The sequence below is a fragment of the Silene latifolia genome, chromosome 9 (assembly GCF_048544455.1).
Source record: "Silene latifolia isolate original U9 population chromosome 9, ASM4854445v1, whole genome shotgun sequence".
In the NCBI taxonomy this organism is placed as follows: Eukaryota; Viridiplantae; Streptophyta; class Magnoliopsida; order Caryophyllales; family Caryophyllaceae; genus Silene; species Silene latifolia.
Genome location: NC_133534.1, coordinates 138,501,891 through 138,519,622, shown reverse-complemented (window position 1 = coordinate 138,519,622; position 17,732 = coordinate 138,501,891). Strand labels below are relative to the sequence as shown.

At 36.6% G+C, this 17,732-nt stretch overlaps 1 protein-coding gene across 3 annotated transcripts; it reads left to right on the top strand.

The window, feature by feature from the left end:
• The first annotated feature begins 1,694 nt into the window (after positions 1 to 1,694).
• LOC141600107 (inactive poly [ADP-ribose] polymerase RCD1) lies at positions 1,695 to 17,305 on the top strand. Of its 3 annotated transcripts, none has more exons than XM_074420293.1 (9): positions 1,695 to 1,872; positions 3,641 to 3,771; positions 4,292 to 4,352; positions 4,614 to 5,865; positions 7,924 to 8,165; positions 8,523 to 8,620; positions 14,316 to 14,501; positions 14,593 to 14,688; positions 17,029 to 17,305. In XM_074420293.1, the coding sequence occupies exons 4-9, from the start codon at positions 4,748 to 4,750 to the stop codon at positions 17,083 to 17,085; spliced, it is 1,797 nt and encodes a 598-aa protein (XP_074276394.1). In that variant the 5' UTR covers positions 1,695 to 1,872; positions 3,641 to 3,771; positions 4,292 to 4,352; positions 4,614 to 4,747; the 3' UTR covers positions 17,086 to 17,305. The 3 variants fall into 3 exon arrangements, with proteins under 3 accessions (XP_074276394.1, XP_074276393.1, XP_074276395.1); XM_074420292.1 differs by having other exon boundaries at positions 1,705 to 1,872; positions 3,634 to 3,771; XM_074420294.1 differs by lacking the exon at positions 1,695 to 1,872 and adding an exon at positions 1,880 to 2,029 and having other exon boundaries at positions 3,634 to 3,771.
• Positions 17,306 to 17,732: the final 427 nt, after the last annotated feature.

The following is a 17,732-nucleotide window of genomic DNA, read 5'->3' as shown; positions in this document are numbered from 1 at the left end:
GTAGGGGTAACATGGAAAATCTGACAAGATTAAGGGGTACCACGGAAAATTTCCGTATCTCAATTATGATTAAAAAAAATTGAAGAAAAACAACGTACAAATATTAATGGAGAGTACTTGATCATATTATTAAATTTAAATATAACTATTAGATATAATGAGTAGCAATTGTCCGTATTCGGTATTCGGGATTTGGTTGGATGTCGAACTAAGCGCAAAAAAGATGGTGTAATTCTGAGTATATTATTTGTCCCACATTGAAAAACAATGCAAGTTTGATGAATATATACTACGTATAAATAGTAGAAGTGTCCCACATCAGAAAAATAATCCAAGTTTGGTGAATATATTACTTATAAATAGTAGAATTGTCCCACATCGAAAGATTAATATAAGGTGGGGTGATTATATGATTATAAATAAGAGTTAACCCACGTATATATTAATCTTTTATTTTTTCTAAAGAGATATTTTAATAATATGTAAACAAATTATTAGACATCAATACTATATATTAATTCCAGAAACCAAGGGACTTCAATGTAATTAAATAAATCTATACAAATTAATTATACTATATAGTTTTTAATCATGACACTGTGTGATGGACCCGACCAAGGGACTTCAATGTAAATATTATATAGTTTTGGTTGAAGTATAAATTTAGAGAACACTATAATATGGTGATTTTTCTTAAAATAACATACCCCATTTATGATATTAATTAGTATAAAGATGTTAATTATTTAACATACACGAATATAATATAATATAATATTATATAAGTATTTTATATTTTGGAAATTATTAAAAGGTAAATAAATCAATCTAGATTTTCAAAAAAATATAATATTCCATAATTCATTAGATTTGTAATTTAATTAGTAAATAATAATGATTGCTCTTAAATAATATTCTAAAATAATATTTCAGATTTATTTAAATATATAACTCTAATACAACTAGATAATCAACTAATATGATCATAGTAACCACCCATGTGAGTAGTAAAAGTAACAATAATAGCAACCGGAGTAGTGAAAGTCATTCTAGCAGCAATGGGAGTAGTGAAATTAATAATAGTAAATGCAGGAGTAGTGAAAGAAAAAATTATGACGGCGGGAGAAGTGAAAGTAATAATACTATAGTAGTCACAAAACATGTAATGAAAGTAATAGTAGGAACAACGGTGAGAGTATGAAAAGTAGTTAAACAAACAACAATAATCGAAGAAGTAGTGAAGATAATAGTATTAACAGGGGATGTAGTGAAAGTAATAATATTGCAGCGGAAGTGGTGAATGTGTCATATAATTTGTTGATTAATTTTACGTCTCATCATAATTTCAAGATATAAATTGTAAATGTACGTGTTAATCAAATTTAGCGAAACAGATTTAATAGAAAATAAAATTTAAATGGTAAATAAAGGTAGCCCGGACGTAGCCGGGCACCAAACCTAGTAGAATGTAAACATTAAACCCTTATAATGTTTTTTTTTCTTTTTTTTTTTACTTTTTTTTTATATTATAAGTTAATTACCCCGTTATAATGCCCGTTGCACGGACATTCAAACTAGTTTAGAGTATAATAATCTAAATAGCCCACAAAAGGCGCAAACGCATCATTACACGGGGAGCTATCGACGAGAGATGAATAGAAACACAAAACCGTAATAAGTCGGTAAAAAGAGACGTACGTGAATGAATTGGCCCCTTAATTAAACCCAATATTGCGTTTCGTCCAAGTAAACCTCCTTTTACCTTTATACTTGTACCATCGCCGACTTAATTAGCCGTTTAACTCTCTTTCATAAACGCCCCTTCTCTCTCTATCCTCTCTGTTACTTTTACTCTCACCTTCTTCGATCTAGGTATTCCCCCCTTTATTTTATTCCACTTTTTCATTAATTAATTACTTGTATTTTTTTTATCATATATCTTATTCAATCAATTCTTCACTTCACCTAATTTCGCTTCGATTCCATTTTTTTTTTTTGTGTTGTTGACTTGATGATTTTGTTTTTTGAGGTATGTAAATTGTTGAGATATCAAGTGTTTAGTATTACTGTTATGTTTGCATGTTTTATTTTATTTTATTTTGAATTCAGTTGTTTACTTATTGCTTGTGGAAGATATTTTCTTTCACTGTGTGTTGGTTGTGCTACAATTAGGGCAGGGTGTTAAGAAAGTCGCTTTCGCGAAGCTAATTGTGGGTTTGGATATGGGGTTTTAGAGGGAAAGGAAAGGGAGGGATGTGTTTTCAATTCTTTGTTCAGCCGAGTAGGGTGAAGGGAAATTGCATCCTTCCGTTTCCTTCCTATAAGGCAAAATAAAATATTCGCTTAATGTTTTAATCAAATATTCAGTCAAAACTTGTGAATTTTTTTATGCTTTCTGCTATATTGCATATGGAACCAAAAGTATTCCGTTGGTGTGTAGAACGGTTCCAAATTTGTTTGATAAGTTATATTGTCAACTTGGTTGATGAGGTTGTCATTCACAATAAATTCTTGCATAACCTGTTGCCAAGTTATGATTTTTTTGGAGAAGTGAGCAGTTAGTTGGGCCATACGGTTGGATGACGATTTAATTTGCAACCAACTTCGCGGGAAAAGTTTCATGGCCACATAAGGTTTATTGATTAGTTTTAAAAAGCACACGCCGGACACGCTTAAGCTCAAGCCTTCGTAAAGCACCCATAGAGCGCCTTATTTGCAGCTTTTTAAGTATTTTGAAATGATAAATTCTTTCGTAACTCGGAGTTTGATATAAAAATCTACAATACTCTTGTTTTGATGGCGTACCTACCTGGATGGAAATTTATTTAGAACGGCAACTCTAGTTATTTTAGATGTACACAGAATACCGTAAAGCTAGTCTTTTTGTCTACAAATACAACAAAGGGGTCTTTGGATGACAATAGTCTCAATGTAGTAACAAATCATTAACAATAATGATTTGGTGGTGTACACATAATGAAGCACATTAAGTGATCCACACTAGCAGATTTCATGTATTCCTTTTAATATGCCTTTTTGCCCCCTCTACTTCTTATTACTATCTTGCATATTAGCTCTCTTTAAAATCTAGAAAATGACTTTGTTGCATAAGATTTTATGTTGAAAATACAAATTGTTTTTAAAAAAATCGCCTAGAATGAGGCAGGCCGCCTTGGTGCACAACTCACCTTGTAAAACTAAGGTATGTCTTTATGAATCTGGAATCATAAAAGCTGAGGGGGTGTTTGGTTGAGTCCCCTGAAATGTTTGGTTGAGGGATTTTGGAATGGAGTTAGATACCCAATGGATTCAAACTCAAAACCCACCTCTCCCCATTGGTTTCATACTTTATTCCCTTCTCTTATTAACTTAGAATCAACCAAACGATTTTTAGATGGAATGGATATAGAAGTATAGAACCCATACTTGTACGGCATCATATTCTAATCCATTCCGTTCCAAAGATCCAAACTATTGAACCAAACAGCCCCTTAATAATGATTGTTTGTTTATAATTTTGGAATTTATTTTATTTATCAATAAATGTTACGTGTATTGTTTATAGTAATAATTGATTTTTTTGAACGTTTCTGTGGTCCGCTTCTCCTGAGTCTTGAGCTTAATTATACGCAGTTGGCAGGTATTGTGGAGTAACTGTATGAGCTGATTAGCAAACTTACCAGTAAGTGTGTAAGTATCCCTGGGATTACAATGAGACTATAAGAAGTTTACAGGATCGCCTGCTGATTGGAACTTTCTTTTTGGCATTTTGTAAGATTACAACTGGACTACTTTAAGAGTTTAAGTAATTGTTAGCTTGGTGAATTTTCTTTTCTTAATTGTGTGTCAGGTTGATAAAGTAGCAGTTAATAAATGACATTCTTGACACAATTAGTGATCCAAGTCATTACTCATTCGTGTATATAGCCTCTTTGTTTTGTTAACATGGGGTTAGGGCTGCGTACAACAGCCCTCCTTTGCGGGATCCCTTGATGCACCGGTGTAATATTGTTGTTGTGTACAGTCTGCATTTTTTTAACAAATTTGTGGAGAAGAATAGTTCTACCCCTCTCACTTTGAGGGCAGAACTCTTTCTCACTTTTCCACTGCATTAAAAGAAGACGACTACCTCTAGTTTTGTGAAGTAGTTCACTTGCACGTGTCCAAATTCAGTTTTTGTAGATCCAGATAGTCTCATATTTGTTTTATCTTCCTTACTTTCCTTTCAATTTGAAGTGAGGATTTTTAAAATCTGGTTCCTTGCTAATGTGATTGTTCTGTGGTTTTGCAGGTACTTAATTTTTCAATTATTTCTTCTATAGCTCTGAGGAAGTAATGTTAGTTGCGGTCAGGTAGCTCTAGTTTGTGTGCTTTACTACGTTTTTTGAGCAATTGAACTATAATTATCGACACTGTTGAAGGGTTGTCTTCTTCTATATGGGTTCCACATGTTCTGCTTGGACCTGTATTTTCTGTGATCTAATTTTGGTCTGTTTGATATACAGATGGTTAATGTTTGATTTTTTAGTGTGAACATTCTCTTGTGCTCTGAATTCCTTTGTGCTTTTCTAAGGTTGACAATCAAAATTAATGTGCAAAATTTTGGCTGACAGGATTGAAAATATGTATATTATGGCACCCGTGCCACACTCCTAAGCTGTACATAAGGGACTAACGTTGTGTGGCTTTGCTGGAGGTGAACATTTGGCTTTAGATCTGTTTATAGGGATTGATATACTAGGTACCAATGGAATCGAATTTCGCAAAGGTGTTGGATAGTCGTCGCAGCGTTTTTGTTGATTTGAAGAGGAATAAATCAGCTAGATTTGCTACTTACTTGTCCGGAGCCTCTCGCAATGCTGTCTCACGTCACTCAATTCCAAAATCATCTTTAGTGAGGCTTGGCAAACGTAAGAAACCTGATGTGTGCAAAGCTAGGTGCAGAAGTTGCAACCTTTCTCGTCATAGGTCTGTATCAAGATATTATAGGAATTACACGAAAAGTGGGACACCGAAACGTTTGATGTTTTACCTGAACGGGGGTTGGGTAGATCATGATGCGGAAGTCATTACCCTGGTTAGGAGAGAGTTTGAGCTTAAAAAAGCAACTATTGAAGTGAAATTCAGTGGTCATCATCTCGTATTTGATTTTGTGCGTATGGCCCAGTTCAACTTTTTAACTGCTTTGGAGCTTCCCATGGCATGGATTGATGAAGATGGGGGCTGTTTCTTTCCCGAACTTTACACTGATGCTGATGAGCAGTATGGATGTTTTCACTCTAAGAAACAGAAAGAACTGTCATCTCTCAAAGTGCAACAGGGTGTTCAAGAAATTGAACTGCAAATTGAAATAAATGTTAATGGTGTTGATGACACCAAGGTTGTGGAATATTGTGGTGAAACTAGCCCTGTTGTAAAACGAATTAAAGTTGGACAAATTGCAGAGGTGGAAGATAGTTGTGATAAAGTGTCTGATGTGAGGATAAATGACAATGTTGAGGATAATCAAATTGCGGATACAAAAACTGATACTGATATTGAAAAATCAGACTTGAATTTGGATGCTGACACTGTGGCAGATATGTTTGTAGCTGGCATGAGCATGGCTGATGTTGTAAATATGGTAGCTATAGGTTCAAATACCGGTTCTGCGTGGCAGAGTCGGTTAGAGCTTTTTCTGAAGCAGGTTGAGATTACAAGGAAGTTCCGTGGTGATGCTAATGTCCGTTACGCATGGCTTTCATCTACAAAAGAAGCATCTTCTTCTATAATGGCATATGGGCTTGGGCATTTTGGACTTCAACAAATTAAGTCCGCTTATGGTATTGGTGTGCATCTCTCAGCTGCAGGGTGTGCTGACACCAGGTTACACTTTTCTTTTATGTTTCATACTATTATTACACACATGAATGCTATTTATTTATGTATGTGCTTGCACTCATGCACATTTGTATATGGATATCATTAACGTTTGCTAGGTACTAAAGAGGTGGTTGACCTGGAAATATGTCTATATGTGAGGGATTTTTGTTTGCCAAGTTATATGTGAGGGATTTAGATATAATAAAATTGAAATTGTGTAAGCATTTAGTCGAATGATCAGAGTACTATCTTTCGAGGAAGTTAAGTTTCCAGAGGTCTTGGATGAGCTCTTAGAATGATTTCTAGCTTGAGAATGTCAGAGCAATTTATATGGTAATCCCTTCTAAATACGCCCTTGATTACCTGGATTGATTACATTTCTTTTTGGCCAAAGCTTTTGGAGATGGAAAAATATGTAAGAAGAGAGAGGGGTCCACACTGGGAGTATTTTACGCGGTACTTTTTACCCAAAATGGAAATGTAGTGAAATGATTTGAATGTCCTAAAAAAGAAAATGTAACAGATTCAAATGATTAACCAGAGTTTCACATTTGATATGATCTTTCGGAGGTTGGAAGTAGAATCCTCGCTGAGGTTTTTTAGCAAATGTTACTCCAGAGTCCTAGTCCCAGCATATCATGCATAACATAGTGGATGCTTGCATCGCAGGGATACCATGGTTAAGGAATATAGTGTCAACAGAAGTTAGCTACTCATTGATTTGCTTGGTATTGTCTAGAAAGGCCTTTGGTAGGGAGATGGCAGTTTTCAAATTGGCCAGTGTACAAAGAATTTTATGATGGAGGAAGATTGTTGATAGATCTTATTGATAGGGCAGGCTTACCTTGGGGACTATTGCTGCCTGCCTATGTAGTACAATACAATCTCGTTCTATGATCTTTGTGTTTGAAGGATGTGCACTTGTAGTTGTAGACACTTTCCCAGGAAGTAGCCATTAAATTGGTAATCTGTTGTCTAATTTATTGACTTGATCCTGACATTGATTATCAATAGAGCATACCGGTGAGCACGGACATTCATCAATTATAATATTCACCATTCGTTCTGTATGTTTTGAGGTTGAATACAGAGATACTGAAGATGAGCCTATATGAGCATATGAGCTTATTTGCTCTCCACTTCTCTGTACTCCCAAGTAATCAGCTTGTTTAGCATGTCTTTTCATTGAAGAAATTATTTACTGTGAGATATGTACTATATATACCGCAAATGATATTGGCCATATCAAATAATATCTTGGTATTTGGGTGAATTTTGATGATAATATTCTTAGAAGCTTAGTCAGGATTTTATGAGAGAATCGTTCCGGTGTCTTGAGTCACTGAACTCTATTCAGAGGTGGTAAATTCCTCTCTTGGATATAGAAGTAGTATATTGATTCTGTCTACAATGGTATGGCCCATAACTTCCAAATAGAGCTGTTTGTGTGCGCTTAATTTCTTTGGTATGCGCTTAATTTCTTTCCAGCTTTCATGCACTCATACTCAAGGTTTAAAATCTCGGCCATGTCGACGCCTCGTAACCAATAAGGTTACTTTGACCACATTTGGGGAGTGACACTATAGCATAATGACCGAGATCAGGCCGCTTCGGCCAATTCTCAGATCATCCCTCAAACAGAGATGTAATACGCACTGTCAAAGTTTCTTTATAACTGCTGTTATCTTAAAAGTCCACATTTCCTTTTTCATCAAGATCTTGTTCCCTTTAGGAAGGGTTTGTACAGAATGTGAGAGTAACATAATTACTTTCTTCCCTTAATTTTTTTTCTTTCCAAAGAGATGTTGGTTCATTTATTCAACAAAATATTGAGCCTATGCACCTCTAGTGTTTAAAACTTTTCATTATCCATGGCACGAAATAAATATCTCGTCTTGGGTGCTGTGTCATCCTTGTGTCTGTTAGAATCATTTTATATTTACATGTAGCTTTTACTGTTTCAATACTTTACACATCTTCACCCCCTCCCTCAAAAGTACATGCATGCATTCTCTCCAGCAATATTTGTACAAAATATGAGAGTAACATGTTGCTTTACAGTGCAAACTATTGTGATGTTGACGAAAACGGAGTGCGGTATATGGTTCTTTGTCGTGTAATTATGGGTAATATGGAGATGGTTCATGCTGGATCCAAGCAATTCCACCCTAGTAGCGAGAATTTTGACAGTGGAGTTGATGATCTTCAAAATCCACGACAATATGTGGTGTGGAGCATGAACATCAGTACTCACATATGTCCTGTGTATGTTGTTCATTTCAAGGTTCCAAGTAACAGTGAAGGTGACTTTTTTACGCCTTTCTATTCCTTAACACAAGCTCCTTTTTCGTTCCCTGGTGCTTATATGGCAATATCTACTGCTTTCTCAATGCATGATTAGCTGTTTCATATTATTGTTATTTTATTTCTGGGGCAAAAGGTACGCTAATTGTTAGCTCTTGCAAGGCTTTGCCATATGTGCTAAACGGTTTAGCGAGTTGAACCGGAAAATCAGTGATGCTGGTTATTGATTGATAAATTTTCCTGGAGGCACAGTGACGATTTCACTTTCTCGCTGCGCCTTGTAATTTTCTCTCATCTTTTTTATGTCCTGTATTTTATTACTTTTGCTTGAGTACTAGCTTTATTATCTAATGCAGGCTCTGTTAAGTATGACGACAAGCATGAAACTTCAAGAGCTAAGGCGGTTCATGAAAACCCCATTAATACAACTAAAGCAGGGGCTGCAATTAACGTGGTAAGTTCTCTGAAATATCTGCATTTTGACCTAGAACAGTTCCTCCGCTTTCCTTGAACATAGTTGCACGTTGACGCATACATTACGTAGAGGTGGCAATCGGGTCAGTCGGGTCGGGTTTGGGTCGGGTCACGTCGGGTCGGGTCATATTGGGTTCGGGTCATATCGGGTCAGCACACCCTTTCGGGTCGAGTCGGGTTCGGGTCGTTATCGGGTCGGGTCATCTCGGGTCAAATGATGTGTCGGGTCGGGTCGGGTTTGGGTCGGGTCATTATCGGGTCCGATAATTTAATCGCATTACTATAATTTTTTACCATTAAATTTAGTTTTTAACCAATTATTCGGTTTAAATAATCCATTACTAAGTCAAACATATCAATGTAAACAAAAAATCACTTTCATTTTGATCAAAATTAAGCTTAATAATTGTCGGGTCATCAATTTAATCGGGTCAGTATCGGGTCGGGTCAATATCCGGTCGGGTCTGGGTCGGGTTCGGGTCACTGATAATCGGGTCGTGTCGGGTTACGGGTCGTCATTGGGTCGGGTCGGGTCGGTTTCGGGTCACAATATTTTCGGGTTCGGGTCGGGTGTGCTCGGGTTCGGGTCGGGTCACTCGGGTCGGGTCAGACTTGCCAGCTCTAACATTACGTATCTCTTTTTCTAAAAGATGTTTCATTAGCTGTCAGGACCTATGGCTTTTTGAGTGTGATGTGTAGGTTCTAAAATTGTGTCAGTGTTTTAGTTGTGTAGACATTAATTGACCTAAGACTACGAAGAATTGTTTATCTTCAGATTTATTGCTAGTTTGGGCTTGCTCCACATAGAACTTCTCCTTTGTCCATGGACGACAATTTGGATGTACTATATTTTAAGTTCTGCATGACACCATTACAATTGATACACCTTTGTGGTCTGTATGGCTCGTTCAAAACTGACATTCCTTTGTGGTCTTGGTCTCCAGGGTTTCTCCGCCCTCTTATTTTGGTAAGGTTCTGTTACCTTCCGGGATCCTAACCTTGTATCAGGTCCCTATTTGGTAAATGGTTGCATCCTGGGAATAGTGTGTTTGAAAGTGATGATTATTACCCGTTACTTTTAATGTCACAATTCAACATTTCAATTAATTTTCAGCCAGATATGGCAAGTAGTTGCCACCTTGGGAATAGTGTGTTTGAAATGTGTCTATTTTTCCCCTTTACTGATAGAGATTACTCCCTCCCATCCACACCAAAGGTAACACTTACCATAATTTGGTCCATCCAAACCAAACTACCCATTCCTTTTTTGGTTAAAATTTTTACCAGACTCCTCATACACCCTCCTTATTTACACCCTAGGCCATTATGATTTTTACTTTATTTGCAAGTGGACCTTCTTAGATTACAGAATTACCCTTTAACTTTTCCACTTTTCATTAGAACTTGTGCCCAAACACATGTTACCTTTGGTGTGGTTGGGAGAGAGTAAATTAAAGGACACCAGGACGGTGAGTGTGAGTGATACCAGGCATACTAGTAATTGGTGGTTTTGGTCATGGTCACGATTTGTAATCTCGTTTTTTTTCAGCAAATATTGCCTAAACATGAGGTGAATTTCAGATTTTTTTACAAAATACTCGTAGTTAGGTTTTAGTGTCCTAACCTTGATTTAATACCATATGCTCATATACAAAACGACATGACGTGGGCGACACTCCATATACAACTAGGGAGGGAGGGCATATTAGCCTTTTCGGCTCCTAGGCTTGGGTCATAAATTCAGAAAACATAAATTCAGAAAACATCTCCGGTCAAATATGGGTTTAGTTCATTTGTAACGCCTTTTTATTTGCAATATTCTAATAAAAGATGATACTCTATTAATATTAGTCTCTTCTAAAAATATTTGTATAGTTATGTAATCAAATTAATTACTTACCATTAAGATATTCATTAAATATTGTATTACTAATTTATATTTGAAATTATAGGATATTGATGGTATTTATTTTTATTCTTGATTAACATGTCTTAAATTAATTTCTTGCATTACGTTAATTTGTTTGCAAGCAATATTTTAATCATATAAATTATTTCTTTTTAATCTCAACTTAAAATACAACAAATATTTATTTCTTTTCATATTAGTCTCATATGTATGGTTGGATAGTTGTCATAGTTCTCACAATATGTAAAGATTTACAGGTCTTGACCTTAAAAAAGGGGTCTGGTAAGGGCACGTTGGGTTCACTAATTGGCAGGTCAGGAGTTATTTAGAATTGATGAAAATAAGCACTTGACTCCAGACCACACAAGAACTAACTGTAGTCTACGTGTAGAAGCAATGTTATGAAAAATAGTGCTTCAGTAATAATCACATTGAAGGATAGTGGTATGAATTTTCATACCACACTCATGACCGAGGTGTATTTGTGGGGATTCAAAGAATTGTGTGGAAGTGTGGTCGAACTGAGATATTTGACGTTATTTGAGATATTTAATGTTTTCATTAATTTAAAAAAAAAATTATTTTTCTTTTCGGATTTATTACACCTTTTTACCAACAACTTTCTTATATATTAATACTTGGTTCACTTTCAAGGTATTCCGGACCCTTAAGTTTTACTTCGGTTTTCAAAATCGTTTTAATTTTTATTCTCGATTTAAATTCAAAGTTTTTATAAAAGAAATCCGGACTTCGATTTTAAAACCTATAAGTTTACCACTCCCCTCTTGTTTTTCACTTTTTCTTTTCTTTTTTTCGCATTGAGGTGTGCGTTCACCCATAGATGGTTCCAAAGGATGATTCATGTCAGCCGACCCCAAATCATTTTGGGATTAAGGCTCCGATGATGTTGTTGTGGGCGAACTGAGAGGTACAACTTGCCTGCTTAGTGGATATCTCTGCGGTTTCTTACTAATATGATTTTTGCAACATTAGTTATGGTTAGAATTTATCGTCTTGAATTCTATTTGAAGCAGTGTTACACGATTCGGGATTCGGTGCCACGATTTTCGAACTTGTTTGTTCGAACCCGAACCGGGGTCGTTCGCGGCTTGGTTCGGTAGAATTCGCGACCCAGAGGTTTTCCTAACGAACTCCATAGTGAAGAGATGAAAAGCAAAACACAAGAAAATTTGTGTAAATAAAATGTGTACCTTGGATTTTTGGAAGCCATTGAAGAGGATTAATAAGCTTGGCAAAGGTTGAAAAGCATAGGAAGTCATTAACGAAGGAGGTAAAAGATGAATGAGAGAAGACGGGTAAAAAGGGTAGATTTATGGGGAAATGAGAGATGATAATTTTTTATAGTATTACTTTTATGGGGAAAGCATGATGGCCTCTCGGTAATTGGAAAATTTATTTTTCCTTTTTCAAAATAACCGGTGACTAATGGACAATAAACTAATAGTATTAAATTTACTTTTCTTTCTCAAATAAGTGGGCTAAGTTAATGGGTTTGTCTATTTTAGAGGCTTTTCTAGAGAGTTCTTCTTTCTTACTTAAAAATCTCAACAATTATTACTTAAAAAAATTAAATAAAAAGATTATTTAAAAACATAATCATTTTTTTATAATATTTTTTCCAAATACGAAATTAGTTAATCTACAATACGCCATTCGGACCCAGTTCACTATAGGTAGCGAACTACGTACTCGAACTACGAACTCGAACTCGAACCGAACCAACCGAACCGAACCCCGAACCATGTAACCTTGATTTGAAGTTTATCTTTGTATCTTTGGAGTTCACAATGGACTTGGTGTATGATGTTTGCACATGATATTGTGTTGATTGATGAGTCAAAAGAATGAGTGGAAAGGAAATTAAAACTATGGAGGAATACTTTGGAAGTGATTTGGATTCGAAGTAAAACTGAATATTTGGAATGTAGGTTTAGCGAAGTTGGAGGTAGAGAAGCGGGGGCAATCACTTTTGATAGGAGGCATTCAAGGTTCTGAGTTTTATTGATGTTTTGGGCCTGTTATGCAAAAGATATAGAATTAAATGGGGATGTGACTTACATGATTAAAGCAAGGTGGTTAATGTGGATGAGCGGTGGTTGAAGTGAAAGAGGGCCATAGGTTTTTTCTTTGTGATCCCGGCATGCCTCATAGGCCAAAAGATAAATTGTATCGCGAGACAATCACACCTACACGTTATATGGCTCCGAGTGTTGGACCGTGAAAGTGTGGCAGAAATTCGTATGCTACGATGGATCATGGATGTGTGTGGCCATACAAAGAAGGATTGTCTTAGAAATAAGGCGAGAGTTGCCCAATAAAGGATAAGATGATGGCTAACATATTAAGATGGTTTGGGCATTTCAGAGGAAGACTGACAATGTCCCGGTTGGAGCATCCACAACAATAAGTTTTTGTTGTTTTTTGTGGGTCCTCAACCAATCCACCTCATTTTATCATAAGATGATATTTTTGCCAAAAACTTCACACAACAATAAGTTTTAACCCTCAAATTTCAACTTTCCTTCTCGCCCAATCACATAAAAAAAATGACAATAAAATAATCAATAAAAAAATAATTAACAAAAGGCAACTATTCTCATTGTGACTCTCATCATATTTGGACGAGTTTTACAAAAAAATCATCTTATGATAAAAAGTTTTTTGTTGTGGGGGGAATGAGTGAAGATATCAACTTTAGAAGGAGATCTTTTTATTGTTGTGGATAGTCTTAGGAGGCTCGAAATTGGGGAACATAATAGATTGTGAGGGTTAGAGGAAGACCTAAGAAAACCTGGACAAAGGTGATTGTGAATGATATGGTGTCTCTTGGGATTGAAGAAGATATGGGGATGGAGAAAAGTTAGAGAACACCATAGAGAGAAATGATACGGGTGAGGTGAATGATGGGAGTTTGATTCTTACATGTTTTAAGTATTATATTTACTTTTATTCCACTCCTTCATTTCTCGTTTTTATTTTTACGTGGTGCTTTTTTTAAAATTTAGTTTTCCTATTATTTAGTCACACCATCTTTATTTTGATTTTTTTATTATACTATTTGCTGTTATGATTTTTCAAATTTTTTTACTTAAACACTCCCTATATTATCTAGCCTAGGATGTAAATTTGATTCATGTTAGCTGAATAGCTGATCTCAAATCATTTTGGGACTAAGACTGAGATGATGTTGTATGAATAATTCTAAGACTTGGGCATTACTCTGGTCTTAATTGGAAATTGTGACCAACAATTCGACAATTGCACTATAGTTTCTTGAAAGAATTAGAATGAAAATTGTTGATTCAGAAGTTGCCTTCAGTAGCAACTTGTCCTTCATTTGGGCATTGTTGAAAGAAGATTGCTGATCTGCTTGTTCTGTTTGGGCACTTTAGCAGTTTAGCATATGACATACATTACTGGCTGAGATATGTGTCATGCCTGTGTAGAGACGTACAATTAGTAGTGCTGGAGATGGTACATTTTAAGTTTCTCCTCTGGCATTTGCCATGGTCTACATGGCTTTAATCCTTGGTTAAGTACTGCTTGAATTCCTTTGAAGTATTGCTTCTGCATGTCTGATGCTCTTGTTACCTGTACCCTAGTAGCACCATGAACCAGGTCTGTAATTCATGTTGGCGTGATTCCAACAAATTGCAGTCAATTAACTGGTTTCTTGAAGAAGAGATCTGTGACCTTATTTTTTTTTTCTAATTTTTTTGGATTTTTCATTCCTTTTCTTGGTCAGGCAAGTGAGCATCAATCAAATGTAACATGTGATGAACGCAAGGAAAGGGCAACTAGTTTGAATTCAACTACCATGAGAGTTCCAACATCCCCTTGGATGCCTTTCCCCATGCTGTTTGCTGCTATTTCCAAGCAAGTTCCTTCCAGTGACATGATGGTGGTGCTTGCAAGTTATAAACAATTTACGGTGCGCATCATTCTCTGCCCTTCATGATTGGATTCCTTAGTTATGCTGTTCCTAATGTTCCTGTGGATTGCCCTTGTGTTTGTCATGTCAGAACAAGGTAATCAGTCGAGTGGATTTTGTGAAGAACCTGAGGCTAGTTGTTGGAGATACTATTCTGAAGAGTACAATAATAGAGCTCAACAGCAAGGTACAGTTTTGGAACTTTCTGTTTCAGTGCTCAGTTTGTGAGGAGAATGTGATCATCTGCCCTTGCTGGCTTGCTGCTGTTTGTATAATTGACTGCGTTTGTGTGGGTAGATGAGTTGGTTCATGATTTGTCTTTTGTTTCTGTCTGTATATCTTCTGCTTATCTGCTCAAGCTCTTTTATTGCTGGAATAACTTTCGAAGGGTGGGTAGTGAAATCCTGTGATGCTCGGACCCTGCGATACCCTTGTCGACCCGACCCGGGAGGTTTTACCCCAAAACAATATAAATTTTCCGCAGGGACTTCATTGTTAAGAGTGATATGGAGGGTCGTTTATTAGGGAAAATGAGCAGTATGTAGAGCTTAGTTTAAAAAGCGTGCCTTGGATGAGGCACTAGCCAAAACGTCTCGGTGCATTTTAGGTGTGCCTTTTAGATGAGGTTCACTTAACAAGACCAAGAGTAAACTGGGTGAACTCTACCTAGAGTGAACTGTTTTCGAGAAGAGTACACTGTACAGTTTGATAGAAAACGGAGTTCATTTTCTACGGAGTTCATTTTCTAGATGCCATCGTTTTTAAAAATATGCGGAGTATTAAAAAGTTAAATCCCAAAAGCAGACTCATAAGTCACACCCCCTACTCCACCATCCCGCAACTCCTCAACTAAAGCAAAATAAACAGAGTTCTGCATCTTCTCTTCACGAGTTTATCAATGGCTTCCAAGCTCCCACCCTCTATTCCTCAGCTTCTATCTCAAAGACCTATAAACTTGTTCCTCTTTTCTTAGTTTCCTCCATGGCTCCGATCACTCCATCACAAGCTGGCTTAAGTTCGCCTGCCACACCGTTTTGGGTTGTGAATTCCGGCGATCTAGGCCGCGAGTGGACCCTGTTCCGGTACAAACGAGCCAGTTACTGAACAAGACATCTAGTACGCACTTTCCACATCTTTTTCATCTAGGTTTTTAATTACGTCATTTCTTTTACCCACTATTCCCAACTTTTACCCCTTAGCCTACAGGAAAATTCCTAAAAAGGTATTGTTGCGAAAATTTTATTAGGAAAATTCTTAAAAAGGTGAAGTCATGCGCCTTTTCCGCAATGCGCCTTCACCTTGCGGAAAAGGATGAATCATGATTTATTCATGAAGTAGGATGATGAAGGTGGTAATAATAATAATAATAATAATAACAATGACAATGACAATGATAATGATAATAACAATGACAATGACAATAATAATAATAATATATTTAAAATGTGTTAATATTGAAGATTTTGGCTAGATAAACGAACGTTTAGCTTTTCGGTGTTGTGGGATCTGTTTTTATCTGCCAATGACGGCAAGAAGTCCTTTTCGTCGCTCATTTCTTAAAAGTAATTGTTGTCCTATATTCCACTCCAAACATTCACTTTTCAGGGATGTTACCTTTTTCATTGTGCTTACTACGTTGAGGGACTTGACTTGTCTTTTTTGGAGATTTGTTTGGCACTTTTTACCATTACTAATTGTGACTTAATATGTATATCTGACGCGTGATACTATCTTCCATGTCAATCTTACTTTTTGAAAGTCTACTTTCTCAATCTCCCATGTCAGTACTGCCAATGGAATTAGAAGTCGAGACAAATTACAATTCATGTTTGGTGTAGTGGCATTTTCCTTTAGGGTGTGTTTGGATTGAGTGATTTGAAGGGAAAAGAAAGGGAGGGAAAGTAGGGGATTTAAAATCCTTTGTTTGGATAACAAATGAGGGTGGAGAGAAATGGAGGGCAAGAGATTTGGAGGGATCCAATTTCCCTCCTCCAAGCCTAATCAAAATCTCTCCATAATAGGCAAGATTTGGAGGGAAATTGTATCCAAACACCCACACTCCATTCCCCCCTCCCCTTCCCTTCTCTCCCTTTCCCTTCTGTCCTTCCCCCTCCCCTCCCTTTCCCTCCACTTTTGCTTTCCAAACGCACCCTTAGGCAATACATCTGTAAGGTAATTTGTGACGTCTTGAGAAAGTTGGCTTTGAGAGGTAAAGTAGACAAATTAGTATATCCCTTGACCAAGCAATCAAGCATACGTATTAAACTGTATGCTGTCCGAGGTGCACATCATCTTGGTAGTTTCATATGGCTCTGGTTGGCACTTGCCACCATCTTCATCCTAGAATTTGTTAACCTGGGATACAACATCAAATATAATGCTTTATATGGAGTATTATTATATTATAATTTTAAGTTTATTAAGTATTCTATAAATCTACATTATGAAAGAACATTTACTAGGACTCGGGTAAGGACTATTACAAGTGGTGGTTTTACTAGATACTAATCTATTGGTGACGCTACAGGTTGCTTCAAAAAATGGTGCAATGGTGGTTACTCAAAACCAGGAGATAACTGGTTAAGAGAATTTCGTCACTTAAGGGGGTTTATGGTTTTCTCAAGTTCCTGGACATTTTAAGCTGCTGTATTTGACTATATTTTCCGTTGTGTGGTCGAACCTAGTCGTAGTCCTTTTGTTGTTGACACGAATATTTCGTTTGGATTAATAGCTAAACATTTTGATTTGCAACTGCAACTTTTGTACTTGTAATTGTGAACTATCCAAGTAAATTTTTGAGTCTAGAGCTTGCCCATCATTGATTAGTAATCAGATGGAGTATTATCTATCATAAGTTTTATGAAAATATTATCAATCTGCCAAGAAAACTGAAAAAAATGGAATAAAAGCAAAAAGAATGTATAAAAAACTCCAAATCCCAGGGAATGTCTTTCTAATGTCCTCCACATTAAATTTCATCAACTGAAACCATTATTTGGAAAACTTGCGGAGTAACCAAACATGTGGAAACGGCAGATGCATCCGCCTAAAGCTGGACAGCGATAGTAGGTGGGCTGAGGTGGGCCGGGCTGGGAATTTGGTGGCCCCAAACCGGCCCATTTGATAAAAAAGGGTGGTGGGCCAGGTGAGTTGGGCGGTGTGGTCTGGGAATTTGTGAGCGAGCCTGGCCCTATTGGGAGAGCAAGTTAGGTAGGCTGGTGGAGCGGGCCG